General features: G+C 46.0%; 1 protein-coding gene and 1 long non-coding RNA gene across 2 annotated transcripts in view; one reads left to right on the top strand and one right to left on the bottom strand.

Moving 5' to 3' along the window:
• The window catches only part of DNAH7 (dynein axonemal heavy chain 7), a 1,092,938-nt gene that overhangs the window by 531,950 nt on the left and 535,826 nt on the right, over positions 1–25,162 (top strand). The window contains exon 29 of the mRNA XM_063934143.1: positions 16,822–17,070. Coding sequence (XP_063790213.1) covers positions 16,822–17,070 — 249 coding nt within the window. The remainder of the gene's footprint in view (positions 1–16,821; positions 17,071–25,162) is intronic.
• The window catches only part of LOC134945089 (uncharacterized), a 37,985-nt gene that overhangs the window by 9,505 nt on the left and 3,318 nt on the right, over positions 1–25,162 (bottom strand). The window lies entirely within an intron of this gene.

Below are 25,162 nucleotides of genomic sequence, written 5' to 3' on the forward strand. Positions count from 1 at the left end.
AGAGACACAGGGTGGAGATGATGGTGTGGCTGAGAGATACAGGGTGGAGATGATGGTGTGGCTGAGAGATACAGGGAAGAGATGATGGTGTGATTGAGAGTCGCAGGTGGGAGATGTTAGTGTGGCATAAGTCATTTAGTAACGATAAATGATTTTAATGTTAAACTGCTGTGTTTGTATTCTGCTGTGTTTCCTACCTAGACTAAGCTCTGGCTTTTTACTCTCTTTTGTTTTCTTTTGTGGTTCGGGCCTTTTCAATGTACTGTATGTACTGTATTCTATGTGGTTCTGCCTGTTTAAATATCTTTTTTTTGTGTGTGGATCTGGCTATTTAAATGTATTTTATGTGAATCTGGCTATTTCAGTGTCATGCATGTGAATCTATATATATATTTATGTGGACATGTGTGTGTGTGTATATATATATATATATATAGATATATATATATATACATATATTTATATATAGTCTTTTGAAAAAAGAGGGCACTCACCAAGATTTCATAAAAGAAGGTCAGAAGGTCATTTATTAATACATCCACAAGTCGACGTTTCAATCACATCCAAGTGATCTTTGTCAAGACAGTAAAACAGTGTTGTTTGGTGACAGAGCACCAGAAGCAGTATGTCCAACAAGTTCACATACACAAGTATTTATACCATCATCAATCTGAGTCAGCCAGCCCCACCCACATGTGTCACTTCCTGTCAGGTTATAAGCTGTAATGGGACATTAAATAGCCAGTAAATATATATTTTGTAGTCACAAGAGGAGTATGTATTAGTCCTGAGTGTTACACCCCAAACCGAAGACACCATACACTTTAAAATGTGTTATTGTAGCTCATAGAGCCGGGCACATCGAAACAGGAAGTGTATGTGCGTTCCAACGGCTCATGGAACGCACGCGCATACCGGAAGTGACTCGCGTATACCGGAAGTGACGCTTTAACCAAAAAAACATAGCTCATAGAGCCAGGCACATAGGAACAGGAGGTGTCTGTGCGTTCCAACGGCTCATGGAACGCACACACATACCGGAAGTGACCCGCGTATACCGGAAGTGATGCTTTAACCATGCCAACCGGAAAGATATAAACGTGTAATTGCGGAGACAAAACTAGTAAACAGTTGTCATGGGGATGCTATAAGATCATAGCATAAGGTGACGGAAGTGGCTCGCGTATACCGGAAGTGACACGCGTAGTCATGACAACACAGAACAACATCAAAAAAGCATAATTACTTGGTCGTTGTCATGGGGAGAACACATAACATTGGGTCAGCTGGAATATCAAATTGGTGATGGTGCACAATATCCTCCCATATTAAAACATAACTTTTAATAATACCATTAAAATATAACACAAAATAAAATTATATATCTCGGGCCCCGGAAACATAGGGCTTTAGTGAGGCCGCCATAGCCATGGCCGGCGTCAAGAAAGCCACCATGTACTCAAAACGTGTGGCCACACATATATAAATACATGTTTATAAAGCAAAAAACCATAGAAATACACCATGACTATAGATCATTATAGAAAGATCCCATATGGGTTAGCTTCATTTAAACCTTGCAGAGTAAGTGTCTCTAACTCAAAGATCCACCGTGATTCACGCTGTTTCAATTTTAGTTCCCTATCACCGCCTCGAATTGAAGGTGGAATATGGTCAATTAACATACATTTGAGACTTGAAACTGAATGTTTATGTTGTAACCAGTGTTTGGCTACTGGTTTGTCCGTTTTGTTGGTCTCCAGAGCCTGTCTGATTGAATAACGGTGGTTCGCCATACGTTCACGAAAACACCGTGTGGTAAGTCCAACATAGTAAAGCCCACAGGGACAGATAATAATGTAGATCACAAACTCAGACGTACACGAGAGCTTATATTTGATTGGGTTCCGTTTTCCACTATGTGGGTGGGCAAACGAAGAACCACTCGTCATAGATCTGCATGTTGTGCAATCAGGGCACCGGAAACAACCTGTTTTCTTCCTCGTCAGCCATGTTTGATTCACGATTTGTGGTTGCATAGTTGGACGCATCAGCAACTGTCGTAAATTAGGCCCTCTACGATAGGAGTGCATAGGAGGTCTTTGGCTCAGACCCTCCAATTTGGCATCTGTTGCAACTATGGGCCAGTGCTTCCTGATTGCTTTCTCAGCAGTCTTGGCCTTTGTGTCAAACGTAGATGTAAAGATGAGTCGACCAGGATCAAAGCTTGGTGCAGGTTTCTGACCCTGGTCGACTCATCTTTACATCTACGTTTGGCCCATAGTTGCAACAGATGCCAAATTGGAGGGTCTGAGCCAAAGACCTCCTATGCACTCCTATCATAGAGGGCCTAATTTACGACAGTTGCTGATGCGTCCAACTATGCAACCACAAATCGTGAATCAAACATGGCTGACGAGGAAGAAAACAGGTTGTTTCCGGTGCCCTGATTGCACAACATGCAGATCTATGACGAGTGGTTCTTCGTTTGCCCACCCACATAGTGGAAAACGGATCCCAATCAAATATAAGCTCTCGTGTACGTCTGAGTTTGTGATCTACATTATTATCTGTCCCTGTGGGCTTTACTATGTTGGACTTACCACACGGTGTTTTCGTGAACGTATGGCGAACCACCGTTATTCAATCAGACAGGCTCTGGAGACCAACAAAACGGACAAACCAGTAGCCAAACACTGGTTACAACATAAACATTCAGTTTCAAGTCTCAAATGTATGTTAATTGACCATATTCCACCTTCAATTCGAGGCGGTGATAGGGAACTAAAATTGAAACAGCGTGAATCACGGTGGATCTTTGAGTTAGAGACACTTACTCCGCAAGGTTTAAATGAAGCTAACCCATATGGGATCTTTCTATAATGATCTATAGTCATGGTGTATTTCTATGGTTTCTCTGACGTCCTAGTGGATGCTGGGAACTCCGTAAGGACCATGGGGAATAGCGGCTCCGCAGGAGACTGGGCACAAAAGTAAAAGCTTTAGGACTACCTGGTGTGCACTGGCTCCTCCCCCTATGACCCTCCTCCAAGCCTCAGTTAGTTTTTTGTGCCCGAACGAGAAGGGTGCATACTAGGTGGCTCTCCTGAGCTGCTTAGAGTAAAAGTTTAAATTAGGTTTTTTATTTTCAGTGAGTCCTGCTGGCAACAGGCTCACTGCACCGAGGGACTAAGGGGAGAAGAAGCGAACTCACCTGCGTGCAGAGTGGATTGGGCTTCTTAGGCTACTGGACATTAGCTCCAGAGGGACGATCACAGGCCCAGCCATGGATGGGTCCCAGAGCCGCGCCGCCGGCCCCCTTACAGAGCCAGAAGACAGAAGAGGTCCGGGAAATCGGCGGCAGAAGACGTCCTGTCTTCAATAAGGTAGCGCACAGCACCGCAGCTGTGCGCCATTGCTCTCAGCACACTTCACACTCCGGTCACTGAGGGTGCAGGGCGCTGGGGGGGGGCGCCCTGAGACGCAATAAAAACACCTTAGATGGCTAAAAATACATCACATATAGCTCCTGGGCTATATGGATGCATTTAACCCCTGCCAGTTTTTCCTTAAAAAAGCGGGAGAAAGGCCGCCGAGAAGGGGGCGGGGCCTATCTCCTCAGCACACAAGCGCCATTTTCCCTCACAGCTCCGTTGAAGGGAAGCTCCCTGGCTCTCCCCTGCAGTCCTGCACTACAGAAACAGGGTAAAACAAGAGAGGGGGGGCACTAATTTGGCAGATTAATAAATACAGCAGCTATATAAGGGAAAAACACTTATATAAGGTTATCCCTGTATATATATAGCGCTCTGGTGTGTGCTGGCAAACTCTCCCTCTGTCTCCCCAAAGGGCTAGTGGGGTCCTGTCCTCTATCAGAGCATTCCCTGTGTGTGTGCTGTGTGTCGGTACGTTGTGTCGACATGTATGAGGAGGAAAATGGTATGGAGGCGGAGCAATTGCCTGTAATAGTGATGTCACCCCCTAGGGAGTCGAAACCTGACTGGATGGTCTTATGGAAGGAATTACGTGATAGCGTCAGCACTTTACAAAAGACTGTTGACGACATGAGACAGCCGGAAAAACAGTTAATACCTGTCCAGGCGTCTCAAACACCGTCAGGGGCTCTAAAGCGCCCGTTACCTCAGATGGTCGACACAGACCCAGACACGGACACTGACTCCAGTGTCGACGGTGAGGAAACAAACGTATTTTCCAGTAGGGCCACACGTTACATGATCACGGCAATGAAGGAGGCTTTGAACATTTCTGATACTACAAGTACCACAAAAAAGGGTATTATGTGGGGTGTGAAAAAACTACCCGTAGTTTTTCCTGAATCAGATGAATTAAATGAGGTGTGTGATGAAGCGTGGATTTCCCCCGATAAAAAACTGCTAATTTCTAAAAAATTATTGGCATTATACCCTTTCCCGCCAGAGGTTAGGGCGCGTTGGGAAACACCCCCTAGGGTAGATAAGGCGCTCACACGCTTATCAAAACAAGTGGCGTTACCGTCTCCTGATACGGCCGCCCTCAAAGAGCCAGCTGATAGGAAGCTGGAAAATATCCTAAAAAGTATATACACACATACTGGTGTTATACTGCGACCAGCAATCGCCTCAGCCTGGATGTGCAGTGCGGGGCTGGCTTGGTCGGATTCCCTGACTGAAAATATTGATACCCTGGACAGGGACAGTATATTATTGACTATAGAGCATTTAAAGGATGCATTTCTATATATGCGAGATGCACAGAGGGATATTTGCACTCTGGCATCAAGAGTAAGTGCGCTGTCCATTTCTGCCAGAAGAGGGTTATGGACGCGACAGTGGTCAGGTGATGCGGATTCCAAACGGCATATGGAAGTATTGCCGTATAAAGGGGAGGAGTTATTTGGGGTCGGTCTATCGGACCTGGTGGCCACGGCAACGGCTGGGAAATCCACCTTTTTACCCCAGGTCACCTCTCAGCAGAAAAAGACACCGTCTTTTCAGGCTCAGTCCTTTCGTCCCCATAAGGGCAAGCGGGCAAAAGGCCACTCATATCTGCCCCGGGGCAGAGGAAGGGGAAAAATACTGCAGCAGGCAGCCTCTTCCCAGGAACAGAAGCCCTCCCCCGCTTCTGCCAAGTCCTCAGCATGACGCTGGGGCCTTACAAGCGGACTCAGGTACGGTGGGGGGTCGTCTCAAGAATTTCAGCGCGCAGTGGGCTCACTCGCAAGTGGACCCCTGGATCCTGCAGGTAGTATCTCAGGGGTACAAATTGGAATTCGAGACGTCTCCCCCTCGCCGGTTCCTGAAGTCTGCTTTACCAACGTCTCCCTCCGACAGGGAGGCGGTATTGGAAGCCATTCACAAGCTGTATTCCCAGCAGGTGATAATCAAGGTACCCCTCCTACAACAGGGAAAGGGGTATTATTCCACGCTGTTTGTGGTACCGAAGCCGGACGGCTCGGTGAGACCTATTTTAAATCTGAAATCATTGAACACTTACATACAAAGGTTCAAATTCAAGATGGAGTCACTCAGAGCAGTGATAGCGAACCTGGAAGAAGGGGACTATATAGTGTCTCTGGACATCAAGGATGCTTACCTCCATGTCCCAATTTGCCCTTCTCACCAAGGGTACCTCAGGTTTGTGGTACAGAACTGTCACTATCAGTTTCAGACGCTGCCGTTTGGATTGTCCACGGCACCCCGGGTCTTTACCAAGGTAATGGCCGAAATGATGATTCTTCTTCGAAGAAAAGGCGTCTTAATTATCCCTTACTTGGACGATCTCCTGATAAGGGCAAGGTCCAGGGAACAGTTAGAGGTCGGAGTAGCACTATCTCAAGTAGTACTACGACAGCACGGGTGGATTCTAAATATTCCAAAATCGCAGCTGATTCCGACGACACGTCTGCTGTTCCTAGGGATGATTCTGGACACAGTCCAGAAAAAGGTGTTTCTCCCGGAGGAGAAAGCCAGGGAGTTATCCGAGCTAGTCAGGAACCTCCTAAAACCAGGCCAAGTGTCAGTGCATCAATGCACAAGGGTCCTGGGAAAAATGGTGGCTTCTTACGAAGCGATTCCATTCGGCAGATTCCAGGCAAGAACTTTTCAGTGGGATCTGCTGGACAAATGGTCCGGATCGCATCTTCAGATGCATCAGCGGATAACCCTGTCTCCAAGGACAAGGGTGTCTCTCCTGTGGTGGTTGCAGAGTGCTCATCTTCTAGAGGGCCGCAGATTCGGCATTCAGGACTGGGTCCTGGTGACCACGGATGCCAGCCTGAGAGGCTGGGGAGCAGTCACACAGGGAAAAAATTTCCAGGGCTTGTGGTCAAGCATGGAAACGTCATTTCACATAAATATCCTGGAACTAAGGGCCATTTACAATGCCCTAAGTCAAGCAAGGCCTCTGCTTCAGGGTCAGCCGGTGTTGATCCAGTCGGACAACATCACGGCAGTCGCCCACGTAAACAGACAGGGCGGCACAAGAAGCAGGAGGGCAATGGCAGAAGTTGCAAGGATTCTTCGCTGGGCGGAAAATCATGTGATAGCACTGTCAGCAGTGTTCATTCCGGGAGTGGACAACTGGGAAGCAGACTTCCTCAGCAGACACGACCTCCACCCGGGGGAGTGGGGACTTCACCCAGAAGTCTTCCACATGATTGTGAACCGTTGGGAAAAACCAAAGGTGGACATGATGGCGTCCCGCCTCAACAAAAAACTAGACAGATATTGCGCCAGGTCAAGGGACCCTCAGGCAATAGCTGTGGACGCTCTGGTAACACCGTGGGTGTACCAGTCAGTGTATGTGTTCCCTCCTCTTCCTCTCATACCCAAGGTACTGAGAATCATAAGAAGGAGAGGAGTAAGGACTATACTCGTGGCTCCGGATTGGCCAAGAAGGACTTGGTACCCGGAACTTCAAGAGATGCCCACGGAGGACCCGTGGCCTCTACCTCTAAGAAAGGACCTGCTCCAGCAGGGACCCTGTCTGTTCCAAGACTTACCGCGGCTGCGTTTGACGGCATGGCGGTTGAACGCCGGATCCTGAAGGAAAAAGGCATTCCGGATGAAGTCATCCCTACCCTGATCAAAGCCAGGAAGGATGTAACCGTGCAACATTATCACCGTATTTGGCGTAAATATGTTGCGTGGTGTGAGGCCAGGAAGGCCCCTACAGAGGAATTTCAACTGGGTCGTTTCCTGCATATCCTGCAAACAGGACTGTCTATGGGCCTAAAATTAGGGTCCATTAAGGTTCAAATTTCGGCCCTGTCGATTTTCTTCCAGAAAGAACTGGCTTCAGTTCCTGAAGTTCAGACGTTTGTCAAGGGGGTACTGCATATACAGCCTCCTTTTGTGCCTCCAGTGGCACCTTGGGATCTCAATGTAGTTTTGGGGTTCCTAAAATCACATTGGTTTGAACCACTCACCACTGTGGACTTAAAATATCTCACATGGAAAGTGGTAATGCTGTTAGCCCTGGCTTCAGCCAGGCGTGTCTCAGAATTGGCGGCTTTATCCTATAAAAGCCCTTACCTAATTTTTCATACGGACAGGGCAGAATTGAGGACTCGTCCTCAATTCCTCCCTAAGGTGGTTTCAGCGTTTCACTTGTACCAGCCTATTGTGGTACCTGCGGCTACTAGGGACTTGGAGGACTCCAAGTTGCTGGACGTAGTCAGGGCCCTGAAAATATATGTTTCCAGGACGGCTGGAGTCAGAAAATCTGACTCGCTGTTTATCCTGTATGCACCCAACAAGCTGGGTGCTCCTGCTTCTAAGCAGACTATTGCTCGTTGGATTTGTAGTACAATTCAGCTTGCACATTCTGTGGCAGGTCTGCCACAGCCAAAATCTGTAAAAGCCCATTCCACAAGGAAAGTGGGCTCATCTTGGGCGGCTGCCCGAGGGGTCTCGGCTTTACAACTTTGCCGAGCAGCTACTTGGTCAGGGGCAAACACGTTTGCTAAATTCTACAAATTTGATACCCTGGCTGAGGAGGACCTGGAGTTCTCTCATTCGGTGCTGCAGAGTCATCCGCACTCTCCCGCCCGTTTGGGAGCTTTGGTATAATCCCCATGGTCCTTACGGAGTTCCCAGCATCCACTAGGACGTTAGAGAAAATAAGTATTTACTTACCGATAATTCTATTTCTCGTAGTCCGTAGTGGATGCTGGGCGCCCATCCCAAGTGCGGATTGTCTGCAATACTTGTACATAGTTATTGTTACAAAAATCGGGTTATTATTGTTGTGAGCCATCTTTTCAGAGGCTCCTCTGTTATCATGCTGTTAACTGGGTTCAGATCACAGGTTGTACGGTGTGATTGGTGTGGCTGGTATGAGTCTTACCCGGGATTCAAAATCCTTCCTTATTGTGTACGCTCGTCTGGGCACAGTATCCTAACTGAGGCTTGGAGGAGGGTCATAGGGGGAGGAGCCAGTGCACACCAGGTAGTCCTAAAGCTTTTACTTTTGTGCCCAGTCTCCTGCGGAGCCGCTATTCCCCATGGTCCTTACGTAGTTCCCAGCATCCACTACGGACTACGAGAAATAGAATTATCGGTAAGTAAATTCTTATTTTTTTGCTTTATAAACATGTATTCATATATGTGTGGCCACACGTTTTGAGTACATGGTGGCTTTCTTGACGCCGGCCATGGCTATGGCGGCCTCACTAAAGCCCTATGTTTCCGGGGCCCGAGATATGTAATTTTATTTTGTGTTATATTTTAATGGTATTATTAAAAGTTATGTTTTAATATGGGAGGATATTGTGCACCATCACCAATTTGATATTCCAGCTGACCCAATGTTATGTGTTCTCCCCATGACAACGACCAAGTAATTATGCTTTTTTGATGTTGTTCTGTGTTGTCATGACTACGCGTGTCACTTCCGGTATACGCGAGCCACTTCCGTCACCTTATGCTATGATCTTATAGCATCCCCATGACAACTGTTTACTAGTTTTGTCTCCGCAATTACACGTTTATATCTTTCCGGTTGGCATGGTTAAAGCATCACTTCCGGTATACGCGAGTCACTTCCGGTATGCGCGTGCGTTCCATGAGCCGTTGGAACGCACATACACTTCCTGTTTCGATGTGCCCGGCTCTATGAGCTACAATAACACATTTTAAAGTGTATGGTGTCTTCGGTTTGGGGTGCAACACTCAGGACTAATACATACTCCTCTTGTGACTACAAAATATATATTTACTGGCTATTTAATGTCCCATTACAGCTTATAACCTGACAGGAAGTGACACATGTGGGTGGGGCTGGCTGACTCAGATTGATGATGGTATAAATAATACTTGTGTATGTGAACTTGTTGGACATACTGCTTCTGGTGCTCTGTCACCAAACAACACTGTTTTGCTGTCTTGACAAAGATCACTTGGATGTGATCGAAACGTCGACTTGTGGATGTATTAATAAATGACCTTCTGACCTTCTTTTATGAAATCTTGGTGAGTGCCCTCTTTTTTCAAAAGACTATTATCAGGAACCCGAAATTCCTTGGAGTTGAGCACCACCGTGTTGTCTCCTACTGATACAGCTTTGTGCGGATGTCCACATACTCTATATTTATATATATATATATATATATATATATATATATATACGATATAGATATATATATATATAAATATATATATATACATACATACATACAGTATATCCGCAGCTCCACCCCGGGGGTGTCGTCTGCCTATTTTGTCAGTACTGGGCCCCACAATTTTTGATGGCGGCCCTGTGTACCAGCCTGGAAAGACACCAATTAACATAATGCAACGCTTGTACTATGGGGGAGGGGGACACGCCAAGGAGGGTATAAGAACTCTTGTGGTTCATTTTAAAACTGGAGGCAATACTGTTGGGCTTTTAAAGAACTGGGGCACTACTGGGCGTATTTAAAGAACTGGAAACACCAGTATGGGACATTTTAAGAGGAAAGGGGGAAAGGCCCGAAGCATATTTTTGCAGCAGGGCCCAGAACTTGCTAATTACGCCACTGTGTTAGGGCACAGGAGGTCATTAGGCGATCATCATAGATAATCTGGAAAGTAGAAAAGAATCCCAAGTGAAAAAAGCCCACATGATTTTCTTTTGTGTGTAATTTATATTAAATGTATAATCTAAAAAATAATGATTCATATATCATTTTTCCATGTTAGCTTTTTCCAAGAAAGAGATAATATATGCATTTGTTTTTAAATATACTGTTATATAGTTCTTTGTGTATTGTTTCTTATGGAATTTGCTGTTTTCTGCATCCAGAATATACTACTGTATATTTCTGTTGACAACACAATTTTATACCATATACCAGGGAGGCAATCACAAGACCACCTGTTGGGGATCCCGGTGGCCACAATGCTGATGCCGGGAATCTCAACGGGTTCACTACGGGTGGCCGGCGGTCGGGCTCCCGGCGACCAGCATCCCGGCGCCGGGAGCCCGACCGCCGGCTTACCGACAGCTTGGCGAGCGCAAATGAGCCCCTTGCGGGCTCGCTGCGCTCGCCACGCTACGGGCACGGTGGCGCGCTACGCGCGCCACACTATTTTATTCTCCCTCTATGGGGGTCGTGGACCCCCACGAGGGAAAATAATTGTCGGTATGCCGGCTGTCGGGCTCCCGGCGCCGGTATACTGAGCGCCGGGAGCCCGACCGCCGGCAAACAGAAGACCACCCATCTCAACAGGCGGTGAAATGCCGCTGCCGGAATACCGGCGCCGCAGGCTTTTCTCCCTCTGTGGGTGTCCACGGTACCTATAGAGGGAGAATAGACCCTGTGGCGAGCCCAGCGAGCCCGCAAGGGGCTTTCTAGCGCTCACCCTGCTGCCGGCATACTGGTGGCCGAGATCCCACTGTCTGGATCATGACAGTCGGGATCTCGGCCGCCGGTAATAGGTATGTATTCCATATACCATATGCTCTCTACTAGAAAGCTTTATTTCAAAACTTTTTTCTATCCAATCTGTATTCTGTATTTGTGATGAACAAATTTAAAGCATCATAATAGGCATGTATAGCGTACTGAGCTTTAAAAATAGTTAATTGTTCAGTAGACATATTTTTATATGCATATAGACAGGATACATTGTGAACTTTAAATATGCTTTAAATGTCCAAACGCAAACAATTTCAGTACAGCCTGTATTTCTCTGACGTCCTAGTGGATGCTGGGTACTCCGTAAGGACCATGGGGAATAGACGGGCTCCGCAGGAGACTGGGCACTCTAAAAGAAAGATTAGGTACTATCTGGTGTGCACTGGCTCCTCCCTCTATGCCCCTCCTCCAGACCTCAGTTAGAATCTGTGCCCGGCTCGAGCTGGTTGCACACTAGGGGCTCTCCTGAGCTTCTAGAAAAGAAAGTATTTATTAGGTTTTTTATTTTCAGTGAGATCTGCTGGCAACAGACTCACTGCTACGAGGGACTTAGGGGAGAGAAGCGAACCTACCTGCTTGCAGCTAGCTTGGGCTTCTAGGCTACTGGACACCATTAGCTCCAGAGGGATCGAACACAGGCCCAGCCTCGGTCGTCCGGTCCCGGAGCCGCGCCGCCGTCCCCCTTGCAGAGCCAGAAGCAAGAAGAACGTCCTGGAAATCGGCGGCTGAAGACTCCGGTCTTCATTAAGGTAGCGCACAGCACTGCAGCTGTGCGCCATTGCTCCCTATGCACACCACATACTCCGGTCACTGATGGGTGCAGGGCGCTGGGGGGGGGGGGGCGCCCTGGGCTGCAATTAGAGTACCTTAAATTGGCAAAACAACACATAATATAGTCTAATAAACTATATATGTGTAAAAATCCCCTGCCATAATATTAATAAAAGAGCGGGAGAAGCCCGCCGAAAAGGGGGCGGGGCTATCCCCCTCAGCACACTGGCGCCATTTCCTCTTCACAGCTCCGCTGGAAGACAGCTCCCCAGGCTCTCCCCTGCAGTTTCCAGGCTCAAAGGGTAAAAAAGAGAGGGGGGGCACTAAATTTAGGCGCAAAACTGTATTGTATAGCTGCTATAGGGAAAATCACTTTGTGTAGTGTAAATCCCTGTTTATATAGCGCTGTGGTGTGTGCTGGAATACTCTCTCTCTGTCTCCCCAAAGGACTTTGTGGGGTCCTGTCCTCAGTCAGAGCATTCCCTGTGTGTGTGCGGTGTGTCGGTACGGCTGTGTCGACATGTTTCATGAGGAGGCTTATGTGGAGGCGGAGCAGGTGCTGATAAATGTGATGTCACCCCCTGCGGGGTCGACACCAGAGTGGATGGATATGTGGAAGGTATTAACCGACAGTGTCAACTCCTTACATAAAAGGCTGGATGACGTAACAGCCGTGGGACAGCCGGCTTCTCTGCCCGTGCCTGCCCAGGCGTCTCAAAGACCATCAGGGGCTCACAAACGCCCGCTACCTCAGATGGCAGACACAGATGTCGACACAGTCTGACTCCAGTGTCGACGAGGATGAGACATATACACAATCCACAAGGGGCATCCGTTGCATGATTACGGCAATGAAAAATGTGTTACACATTTCTGACATTAACCCAGGTACCACTAAAAAGGGTATTATGTTTGGGGAGAAAAAGCAGCCAGTGTTTTTTCCCCCATCAGATGAGTTGAATGAAGTGTGTGAAGAAGCGCGGGGTTCCCCCGATAAGAAACTGGTAATTTCTAAAAAGTTACTGATGGCGTACCCTTTCCCGCCAGAGGATAGGTCACGTTGGGAGATATCTCCTAGGGTGGATAAGGCGCTCACACGCTTGTCAAAAAAGGTTGGCACTGCCGTCTCAGGATACGGCCGCCTTGAAGGAGCCTGCTGATAGAAAGCAGGAGGCTATCCTGAAGTCTGTATATACACACTCAGGTACTATACTGAGACCTGCAATTGCTTCAGCATGGATGTGTAGTGCTGCTGCAGCGTGGTCTGATACCCTGTCAGATAATATTGATACCCTCGACAGGGATACTATTTTGCTAACCATAGAGCATATTAAAGACATCGTCTTATATATGAGGGATGCACAGAGGGATATTTGCCGGCTGGCATCTAGAATTAATGCAATGTCCATTTCTGCCAGGAGGGTATTATGGACCCGGCAGTGGACAGGTGATGCTGATTCTAAAAGGCACATGGAGGTTTTGCCTTCTAAGGGTGAGGAATTGTTTGGGGATGGTCTCTCGGACCTCGTATCCACAGCAACAGCTGGGAAATCGACATTTTTACCTCAGGCTCCCTCACAACCTAAGAAAGCACCGTACTATCAGGTACAGTCCTTTCGGCCTCAGAAAGGCAAGCGGATCAAAGGTGCTTCCTTTCTGCCCAGAGGCAGGGGGAGAGGGAAAAAGCTGCACCAGACAGCCAGTTCCCAGGAACAAAAATCCTCCCCTGCTTCTACTAAGTCCACCGCATGACGCTGGGGCTCCACAGACGGAGCCAGGTGCGGTGGGGGCGCATCTCCGGAACTTCAGCGACCAGTGGGTTCGCTCACAGGTGGATCTCTGGGTTCTACAAGTGGTATCTCAGGGATACAAGCTGGAATTCGAGGCATCTCCCCCTCGCCGTTACCTCAAATCAGCCTTGCCAGCTACTCCCCAGGACAGGGAGGTAGTTCTGGCGGCAATTCACAAGCTGTACCTCCAGCAGGTGATAATCAAAGTTCCCCTCCTTCAACAGGGACAGGGTTACTATTCCACAATGTTTGTGGTACCGAAACCAGACGGTTCGGTGAGACCCATTCTAAATTTGAAATCCTTGAACACTTATATAAGGAAGTTCAAGTTCAAAATGGAATCGCTCAGGGCGGTTATTGCAAGCCTGGAAGAGGGGGATTACATGGTATCTCTGGACATCATGGATGCTTACCTACATGTCCCCATTTACCCACCTCACCAGGAGTACCTCAAGGTTGTGGTACAGAACTGCCATTACCAATTCCAGACGTTGCCGTTTGGTCTGTCCACGGCACCCAGGGTGTGTTCCAAGGTAATGGCCAAAATGATGATACTCCTTCGAAAGAAGGGAGTTATAATTATCCCGTACTTGGACGATCTCCAAGGTCCAAGGAGCAGTCGTTGATCGGAGTAGCACTATCTCAGGAAGTGCTACAACAGCACGGCTGGATTCTGAATATCCCAAAGTCGCAGCTGGTTCCTACGACGCGTCTGCTGATATTGGGCATGTTTCTGGACACAGAACAGAAGACGGTGTTTCTCCCGGAGGAGAAGGCCAAGGAGTTGTCATCTCTGGTCAGAGACCTCCTGAAACCAAAACAGGTGTCGGTGCATCATTGCACGCGAGTCCTGGAAAAGATGGTAGCTTCTTACGAAGCAATTCCCTTCGGCAGGTTTCATGCAAGGAACTTTCAGTGGGACCTGTTAGACAAGTGAGGATCGCATCTTCAGATGCATCGGCTGATCACCCTGTCCCCGAGGGCCAGGGTGTCTCTGCTGTGGTGGCTGCAGAGTGCTCATCTTCTCGAGGGCCGCAGATTCGGCATTCAGAACTGGGTCCTGGTGACCACGGATGCAAGCCTCCGAGGTTGGGGAGCAGTCACTCAGGGAAGAAATTTCCAAGGACAATGGTCGAGTCAGGAGACTTCCCTACACATAAATATTCTGGACCTAAGGGCCATTTACAATGCCCTAAGGTAAGCAGAACCCCTGCTTCAAAACCAGCCGGTGCTGATTCAGTCAGACAACATCACGGCTGTCGCCCATGTAAACCGACAAGGCGGCACAAGAAGCAGGATGACGTTGGCAGAAGCCACAAGGATTCTCCGATGGGCGGAGTATCACGTACTAACACTGTCAGCAGTGTTCATTCCGGGTGTGGAAAACTAGGAAGCAGACTTCCTCAGCAGGCACGACCTCCACCCGGGAGAGTGGGGACTTCATCCAGAAGTCTTCATGCAGATTGTGAACCATTGGGAACGGCCACAGGTGGACATGATGGCGTCCCGCCTCAACAAAAAGCTAAAAAAGTATTGCGCCAGGTCAAGAGACCCTCAGGCGATAGCTGTGGACGCACTAGTGACACCGTGGGTGTACCAGTCGGTTGATGTGTTCCCTCCTCTTCCTCTCATACCCAAGGTACTGAGGATAGTAAGTAAAAGAGGAGTAAGAACTATACTCGTAGTTCCGGATTGGCCAAGAAGAACTTGGTACCCAGAAGTACAAGAAATGATCTCGGAGGACCCGTGGCCTCTGTCTCTCAGACAGGACCTGTTACTGCAGGGGCCCTGTCTGTTCCAAGACTTACCGCGGCTGCGTTTGAAGGCTTGGCGGTTGAACGCCGGATCCTAACGGAAAAGGGCGTTCCAGATGAAGTGATTCCTACGCTGTTAAAGGCTAGGAAAGATGCTGCCTGAAGTTCAGACGTTGTTAAGGGAGTGCTGCATATTCAGCCCCCTTTTGTGCCTCCAGTGGCACCTTGGGATCTCAACGTAGTGTTGGATTTCCTGAAATCACATTGTTTTGAGGCACTTCAGAACGTGGAGTTGAAGTATCTCACGTGGAAAGTGGTCATATATATATTTGGCCTTGGCTTCGGCTAGGCGTGTGTCAGAATTGGCGGCTTTGTCATGTGAAAGCCCTTATCTGATCTTCCATAGGGACAGGGCAGAATTGAGGATTCGTCCCCAATTTCTCCCTAATGTGGTATCAGCGTTTCATTTGAACCAACCTATTGTGGTGCCTGCGGCTACTCGGGACTTGGAGGCCTCCAAGTTGCTGGATGTAGTCCGGGCCCTGAAAATCTATGTTTCCAGGACGGCTAGAGTCAGAAATACTGACTCGCTGTTATCCTGCATGCACCCAACAAGCTGGGTGCTCCTGCTTCTAAGCAGACTATTGCTCGCTGGATCTGTAGCACGATTCAACTTGCACATTCTGCAGCTGGACTGCCACATCCTAAATCAGTAAAAGCCCATTCCACGAGGAAGGGGGCTCTTCTTGGGCGGCTGCCCAAGGGGTCTCGGCATTACAACTTTGCCGAGCTGTTACTTGGTCGGGGTCAATCACGTTTGCAAAAATTCTACAAGTTTGATACCCTGGCTGAGGAGGTCCTTGAGTTTGCTCATGCGGTGCTGCAGAGTCATCCGCACTCTCCCGCCCGTTTGGGAGCTTTGGTATAATCCCCATGGTCCTTACGGAGTACCCAGCATCCACTAGGACGTCAGAGAAAATAAGAATTTACTCACCGGTAATTCTATTTCTCGTAGTCCGTAGTGGATGCTGGGAGCCCGTCCCAAGTGCGGACTCTCTGCAATACGTGTATATAGTTATTGCTTAACTAAAGGGTTTTGTTATGAGCCATCTGTTAATGAGGCTCATTTGTTGTTCATACTGTTAACTGGGTATAGTTATCACAAGTTGTACGGTGTGATTGGTGTGGCTGGTATGAGTCTTACCCTGGATTCCAAATCCTTTCCTTGTAGTGTCAGCTCTTCCGGGCACAGTTTCCCTAACTGAGGTCTGGAGGAGGGGCATAGAGGGAGGAGCCAGTGCACACCAGATAGTACCTAATCTTTCTTTTAGAGTACCCAGTCTCCTGCGGAGCCCGTCTATTCCCCATGGTCCTTACGGAGTACCCAGCATCCACTATGGACTACGAGAAATAGAATTACCGGTGAGTAAATTCTTATTTTTGCTTTCACGCAATATAATTTCCATATTATTTATGTAATAGCTTTCAATGCGGGTTGATCCCCGCAAATGTGTCCTAGTTTTTCATTTTTTAAATATATCAATCCTATGTAAATATAACTTTTAACAACCTTGAGTTTATGATTCTGTCTGCTCTTCCTACTGTACAGGGGATTACGTCAGATCTCTTTCCTGGAGTGACACTTCCCAAAGCAGATTATAACATCTTCATGGAAGCTATAAAGGAAAACTGTGAGCGCATGAATTTACAGATGACCAGCTTCTTTGCAGAAAAGATTTTGCAAATATATGAAATGATGATTGTGCGCCATGGTTTTATGATTGTTGGAGAACCTTTTGGGGGCAAGACCTCTGCTTATCGTGTCTTGGCTGCGGCTTTGAATGATATATGTGAAAAGGTAAAAAATTCAGTAAAATGATTCTAGTACTAAATTCCATATGGAAATACATTGAAACCCACACTGCATCTTTATATTTCTTAGAAACATAGGAACATAGAATTTGACGGCAGATAAGAACCACTTGGCCCATCTAGTCTGCCCCTTTTTTATTTTATCCTTTAGGCAATCTCAACCCTTTTTTAACCTTAATTCTTTGTAAGGATATTCATATGCCTGTCCCAAGCATGTTTAAATTGCCCTACAGTCTTAGCCTCTACCACCTCTGATGGGAGGCTATTCCACTTATCCACTACCCTTTCTGTGAAGTAATTTTTCCTTAAATTTCCCCTGAACCTCCCTCCCTCCAGTCCCTTCCCCTGAATTCCCCCCCCCCTCCAGTCTCAATGTATGCCCTTGAGTTCTAATACTTCTTTTCCTTTGAAGAATGTTTCCCTCCTGAACTTTGTTAAGACCCTTGATATATTTGAAAGTTTCTATCATGTCCCCCCTTTCCCTTCTCTCCTCCAAACTATACATGTTAAGATCTTTTAGTCTTTCCGGGTAAGTTTTGTGATGTAGGCCATGCACCATTTTAGTTGCCCTTCTTTGTACACTCTCTAATGTATTTATATCCTTCTGGAGAGAGGGTCTCCAGATCTGGACACAGTATTCCAGATGGGGCCGTACCAATGACCTATACAGTGGCATTATCACTTCTTTTTTCCTGCTACTGATTCCTCTCCCTATGCAACCAAGCATCTGACTTGCCTTTCTCATTGCTTTGTTGCATTGCTTTCCTGCCTTCAAGTCACTTGAAATAGTGACTCCTAAATCTCTTTCCTCCTCAGTAGTTTCCATTATAGTACCCTTGATACTATACTTAGCCTTTGGGTTTTTGAGACCCAAGTGCATGATTTTGCATTTTTTAGCATTAAACTGTAGTTGCCACGTTCTTGACCATTTCTCAAGCCTACCTAGGTCATTAATCATTTGTTTGACCCCTCCCGGTGTGTCTACCCTGTTGCATATCTTTGTATCATCTGCAAAAAGGCATATCTTCCCTTCAATACCATCTGCAATGTCACCAACAAAGATATTAAAGAGAACTGGACCAAGTACAGATCCCTGGGGTACTCCACTGGTAACATTTCCCTCCATAGATTGCACTCCATTAACTACGACTGTCTGTTTCCTATCCTGCAACCAGGTTCTTATCCATTTAACTGATTTATAATCCACCCCCAGGCTTTCAAGTTTATTTAGCAGTCTGCGATGTGGGACAGTGTCAAATGCCTTACTAAAGTCTAGATATGCTACATCTACAGCTCCCCCTTGATCTATTATTTTCATCACAGAGTCAAAAAAGTCAATAAGATTTGTTTGGCATGATCTCCCACCAGTAAATCCATGCTGTTTTGGATCCTGTAAGTTGTTTGATTTAAGATATTCCACTACTCTTTCTTTTAATAGTTTTTCCATTACTTTCCCTACTACTGATGTAAGGCTTACTGGTCTGTAGTTACTTGCTTCTTCCTTGCTTCCACTTTTGTGCAGTGGAACTACATTTGCTCTTTTCCAGTCCTCTGGAATAGCACCTGTATTTAGTGACTGGTTAAATAATTCTGTTAAAGGTGTAACCAGCACATCTTTTAGCTCTTTGAGTATCCTTGGGTGTATCCCATCTGGTCCCATTGATTTATCCACTTTTAGTTTTGAAAGTTCTGTTAGGACCTTCTCCTCTGTAAATGTATTTTCATGTACCTTATTTTTATGAATGTCCTTGCAACTTAACTGTGGCCCCATCCCTTCTTCTGTAGTAAATACTGAGCAAAAATAATTATTTAGGTGATCTGCTATTGCCTTGTCTCCCTCCACCAAATGCTCACTCTCTGTCTTAAGTCTTATTATTCCTCCATTTGATTTTCTCCTTTCACTTATATACTTAAAAAAAGTTTTGCCCCCTTTATCTACTGACTGGGCTATTTTCTCCTCAGCTTCTGCCTTTGCACGTCTGATCACTTTCTTAGCATCCTTCCGTCTGTCCAGATACACCTCTTTGTCGTTATTATTTTGAGTCTGTTTGTATTTCCTAAAAGCCATCTTTTTTGCTTTCACAAAGTCAGCATTTCTAAAATCCAACACCTTTGTTTTTGTGTGACAGGAGTTGGATCCTGTCTTTATACTAAACCATACTGCTTGATGATCACTGGATCCCAGGTGCTCACCCACATATATATCAGATATCCTATCACCATTTGTAAGAATTAGATCTAATATTGAGTCTTTGCGAGTGGGCTCCCTCACCAATTGCTTGAGAGATGCTCCCTGTAAGGAATGTAGAAATTTGCCACTTATAGCTGAACTTGCAAAAGACCCCTCCCAATTTACATCAGGTAAATTAAAGTCTCCCATGATTATGACTTCTCCCTTTAAAGCCATTTTAGAGATGTCCAACAATAGGTTCCTGTCCAAATCCTGCCCCTGGCCTGGTGGTCTATAGATCACCCCAATGCTTGACCACAGTTCTTGGCAACAGGAGAGCTTATCTGTCCCTTGACAGTTAGCAATACGATCACTTGATCCAATCCTGAAGTGTCTGCTTTAGCCGAGTACTTTCTGTTGATGCAGAGTCAATCGTGACCAATAATTTAATACAATCAGGGTTTTTAAAGTCCTTTTAAGAGAAAAGGGCACAACTGTAAAGAATACCCTTCCATGCTGATCATAAAATCCTCTTTCTTAAGGTGTATACACATGGTGAGATAAATCTGTAAGATTAGTCAGTGCATATCTCAAGGTGTTAGGCAGCTTGCGATACAGATTCGATCCCGATGCACGCTCCCGTGGGGTCGGTATCGTAAGGCTAGATAGACTGTGCAGGCAAGTCAATCTTGACTATCTAGTGTACTATCTGGTACAAAGTATAGTCAAAATTGGCACGTAGTCAAAATTGTACATAGTACAGATTTTGACTATCTGTGCTTGATATTTCGTCTATCTGTGCTATCAGGGCTCTGGATGGGAGTTCAAGGGAAATCTCATAGTCAAAATCGAACATAGCAGGGATCTCACTGTGTGTACACACCTTTACATTCACATGTGATGATCACTTGTCCTCTTTAATTTGAAATGTTTTCTATCTAGATCTTTGAATTGACCTTAGCTATAGTGATTCATGATGGGGGTCTAATTAGTGACGTATACAATGGTAACATATGTTTGTGTGATGTATTTATCTCCTTTTTACATTTCATAGACTAATATTCACATTTGCTGCTGCTGTTTGCACTTTTCCATCTCTGTTTCCCAAGCATGGTTTCCATTGTATGTGTAAGTAACAGAGTTATTGCCATGACCTATGTACGAGAATCTCATAAATTGAATCTCCCGTATCACGGCCCTTGTTTCCATCTGTCTAAATCTAGGGTAGGGATCATTGGGTCAACCAGACTTAGGTCGACAGTCATTAGGTTGACCCCATATGGCCAACATGCAATAGTTCGACAGGGTCAATTGGTTGACATGTAGAAGGTAGACACTACAAAATGAGGACAGGTACAAAATGTCGACAGGGTGAAAGGTCAATATGGAAATGGTCGCCGCAAAAAAAGGTTGCCACACCTTTTTTGGGGTGGGGGTATCATTTTCTATGGTAAACCACATGACCCCAATTAGTATAGGTGGTTACTTTATCCCCTCAGCGCCCCAGTCCTACTGTTGCAGGGGAACACTCTCCAGACCCGGTGCGTCCGCCTCCCAGCCACCAACTTTGTGTAACCAGCCGGGAGTGCAGGGACTTGTGGATAACGCTGCTGCTGACTCCCAGATGACGGGCACTGCTGTTTATTGCTCAAAGACCCCCTGTTGCTCTGCCATTGGCGCAGACCCCCCCTGATTGCCAGGCTGTTGGCACGCTCTGACCTCCTCTTCCCCGGTTGAATTATATTGAGGGCGACCTGGGATACCTATAGCAGAGACCTGGTAGTCCCCCTTCGGAAGGTGGTGAGTCCAACATAGGGGGTGCTCTCCCTCACTCTCCATCTATCACTCATATTTGGCTCCTCCTAAGGTCTTAGCATCAGTGCATGTGCTTGTGCATGTGGGCTTCCTTTATCCCATGAAAAGCTAAGCTCCTGCAATTACTATACTGTAATATATGAGCTGTTTCTCTACACTAGCGATACTCCAGCACCATCTTGTGGCTATTGCCATTCGCTCTGCAGTTTATGAAACAGTATCCTCACACAGTCCTAGCTGTTTACAGTTCTATATACCCCCCGCCGGTCTAGGTTTACCGCGGTCCCACCATCACTGGAGTGCCGGATATACTTCAGACTCATAGCAAGTTTGAATAGCACATACAATTGACTGACTTCCTATGTTCCCTCCATTGCTACCAATCCTTTAGGGTCACTCCCTTACTCCGATTACCCAGCATTAAGTGAATATTCCTTCTTTACTCTGCCGATTTTAACCTCCGCAGCTAGGTGATTATTTGGTATTCCTATTAATCTCGAGAAGCCATCAGGAAGTTATATCAAGAATTTTGTTTACCTTTAATTTATGATGTCCTAAGTACCTCCTTACAAGGCCCTCACATCTATATTTGCATTAACTGGATCCTTACCCAAGCTCCTACGGTCTTGTCATTTCAATACTATGCCCTACAAAATTAAAAATCTCCACCGCTACGACTCCTGCCATGTTCACCCCCAAGAACAAAAGTTCCTCACAAATGTCCGATAGGAGTAGCCCGTCTTCTCCCGAATCTCCATCTGACCTATCTGTTGATCCCAATATTCAGACCATGCTTTCCACCCTTGTGGAAGGGATTAAAACAACGTTTCAACAGGAACTTAAAAAGGCAGTGGACGACTTTAAGGTTGAACTGACCTCTCCTGGATCACGTACTGATGCCTTGGAGTCTAAAAGCGATGATTTATGCAGATATCAAGGAGTAATGGACAAAGAACTCTCTTGTACGCACAGAAATCAACGATCTCAAGGAAAAACAAGAAAATATCAAAAATAGATCAAGGAGGAATAACTTGCGAATCAGAACTGTACCAGAGATAATTTCTCCGACCACCCTCACTTCTTTCCTCCGAGATTTAGTCAAACACATTGCTCCTGACCTGCAGGATAACGAACTGCTCTTGGACAGAGCCCATCGGGCTCTCAGGGCGAAACCTCCATCTGGACATCAACCGAGAGATATCATTACAAGACTACACTATTATCGCACCAAAGAGAAATTAATGGCGGCGATTAGAGACACTCCAGATATTCTATATAAGGGTATGAATATTCAAATATTCCAAGACCTTGCTCCATCAACCATACAAAAGAGGAGGGACTTACAACGGATTACAAGTGTACTCCGTCAAAACAATATCAAATGTCGCTGGAACTTTCCTTTTCAGCTTCAGGTCTTGGCAGACGCCACCATTCGTACAGCTAAAACTTTGGAACAAGGGCAGAAGCTGCTGCTGGACTTAAACATTCTTCCAGACCCCTCCATGTCTGCCTCTTCACAAGGGTCACCCAAGCCTCAACGTTCCCGCCCTCCGCAACCGCAATGGTCCACAATCCATTGAGGCAGACTGGACAATGCTAATCCACCTTGAACTGATGATATGGTATTGTTTGGGAAGTATTTTTTCTCTTTGTTTTACTCTCCCTTTATGATAGCTGGAACTGTTAGTGTTTGTTGATTTCCTAGTTCTATTACTAAGGGTTTATACTCAATCTGCAACTTCTAGTGCGGGTCCGTTGCTTCTTTTATAATTCTAGTTCTAATTTGAGGGCCTCGCATAGGGTTATAATCTGTGAAATAAACCGCCCCCCTACCCTGACGTATGTATGTAATATTCATAATGTATGTTCTGGTTAGCCACCTCTGTTGTTTTTTTTTTTTCTTACAGGGTTTTGGCCTATTTAGGCCTCCTTTTGTCGTTTTTCTTTTCTTTCTCTTTCTCTGACCCTTCTGCTCTCCTCCCCTCTCCCTGAATCCGACTGGTCTCCCACTCTTGGGCTTAGACTTGTATCTGAGCCTTATATGTGCTCCCCATATTTAACGTATCATGGGGTTTAAAATGCTTTCCATAAATGTTAATGGTCTGAATTCACCTAAACGTCGTACTCTAGTGTTATGGGCGTGTAGACAGGAAAAAGCAAATATTGTACTACTGCAAGAGACGCATCTTTCTGGAGAACACTCTCAACTAAGAGGTACGCGCTTTCCTCACACTTTTTTGCTTCAGCTCCATGTAAAAAGAGGGGAGTGGCGATTCTGATTTCTAACAATGTTCCCTTTGTCCTTTCTAAAAGTGTGTCCAATGCAGATGGTAGGTACCTCATATTGGTGGGTTCCATAGGGGCAGAAGAAATTACTTTGGTTAGTCTTTATGCTCCCAACACGGGTCAAAGCTTGTTCTTTTCAAAATTATTCAAACGGATAGAAAAATCCATGCTAGGCAATTCGATAATAGGTGGGGATTTTAATTCTGTATTGGACCCCTCTGTAGACAAATCTGCTTCACGGAATTTAAAACATTCACCTGAAGTTATTCGCACCTCTTTTAAGCTTTGCAAAGGTCTAACAAGGCTAGCGGTTTTGGATACGTGGCATCTTAAAAACTCGACAGCTAGAGACTACACTCATTTTTCTGGTCCCCACCTAATTTATTCTCGCATTGACATGATCTTTGTATCAAGACCGCTTGCTTCCAGGGTAGCGGCGGCATGTATAACACCCCTTTCATGGACAGACCATGAGGGGCCTTATATTCTCTTAGATACATTTTCGTCCCAACACAGATCCTGCTCATGGCATTTGGATGATAATATGTTATTGGACCTCTCATTTTTTGAGGATGTTAAGTCTGCCACATCTGAGTACTTTGATTTTAATTTGACTGATGAGGCGTCGAAGGGTATTATCTGGGAAGCACACAAAGCAACACTCAGGGGTAAATTTATTAGTAGGGCAGCGTTCCGAAAGAAGCAAGCCCATAGAGAAATTTCTCAACTTGAAAATGAAATTTCCTCTCTTCTTGCTCAACATAAGCAAAATCCCACGGCACCTCTGCTGATTCAGATCATTTCTCTGAGCGGCAGACTTAATACCATTCTCTCTCACAAATCTGCTTATATTTTGAAATGGCTCCAACAAAAATATTATGATAAAGCAGACAAGGCCGATTCTGTCTTAGCTAGTAAACTTAGACAAAAGAGGACATCTGGTTTGATTGCTAAAATTAAGAGACGCAGTTCCGGAGCGATTACTTACGATCCTATGCGCATAGTTTTAGAATTTCAAACATACTATGAGTAGTTATATAACTTACCTAACTCCCCTCCTCCTCCTCAAGACATACCTTCTATTCCCTCTCTGTTCACTTTTTTCTCTGACGAATTGCTCCCCCTCTTAAGTGACCAACAAGTGTTAGACTTGAATGCAAATGTAACAGAGGAGGAGATTTTATCGGCCATTAAGGGACTTAAATCTTCTCTAACTCCAGGCCCGGATGGTTTCACATCTCAATACTATAAGAAATTTGCATCCGTTCTCACTCCCTTTTTAAAAAAAATTTATAACGATTTTCTAGATGGTGCCTCTTTTGACTCTTTAACCTCCTTGGCCAGCATAGTTGTAATCCCAAAGCCGGGCAGAGACCTAGAGTTAGTCTCTAACTATAGACCTATCGCTCTGTTAAACGTGGATATGAAAATCTTTGCAAATGTGTTAGCGAATAGGCTGGGTCCTTTACTTCCCTTCCTGGTTCATCCGGACCAGGTCGGTTTTATAACCAGTCGACAAGCATGTGACAATACCCGCCATACAATTTGTCATGACTGTGGTTTTGTGAACCCGGTGTTAGTGAAGTCTGTGCGGGCAACTGGAGGACTATGTGAATATTAGGCTGGTCTGTGGGAATCAGTGAGAAGAAGGAGCAATCCTTGACCGGGGATCGAACCCGGGCCTCGGCAGAGGAAACCGTATCCTGACCACTGGATCACCAGGGACTTTGATAGCAGGATGATGAATGTATAGGTGAGACTGTACTGGATATAGTGTCACAGGAGTAGGTGTTTATGTACTCAAGGT

This window comes from Pseudophryne corroboree, chromosome 7, assembly GCF_028390025.1.
Source record: "Pseudophryne corroboree isolate aPseCor3 chromosome 7, aPseCor3.hap2, whole genome shotgun sequence".
In the NCBI taxonomy this organism is placed as follows: Eukaryota; Metazoa; Chordata; class Amphibia; order Anura; family Myobatrachidae; genus Pseudophryne; species Pseudophryne corroboree.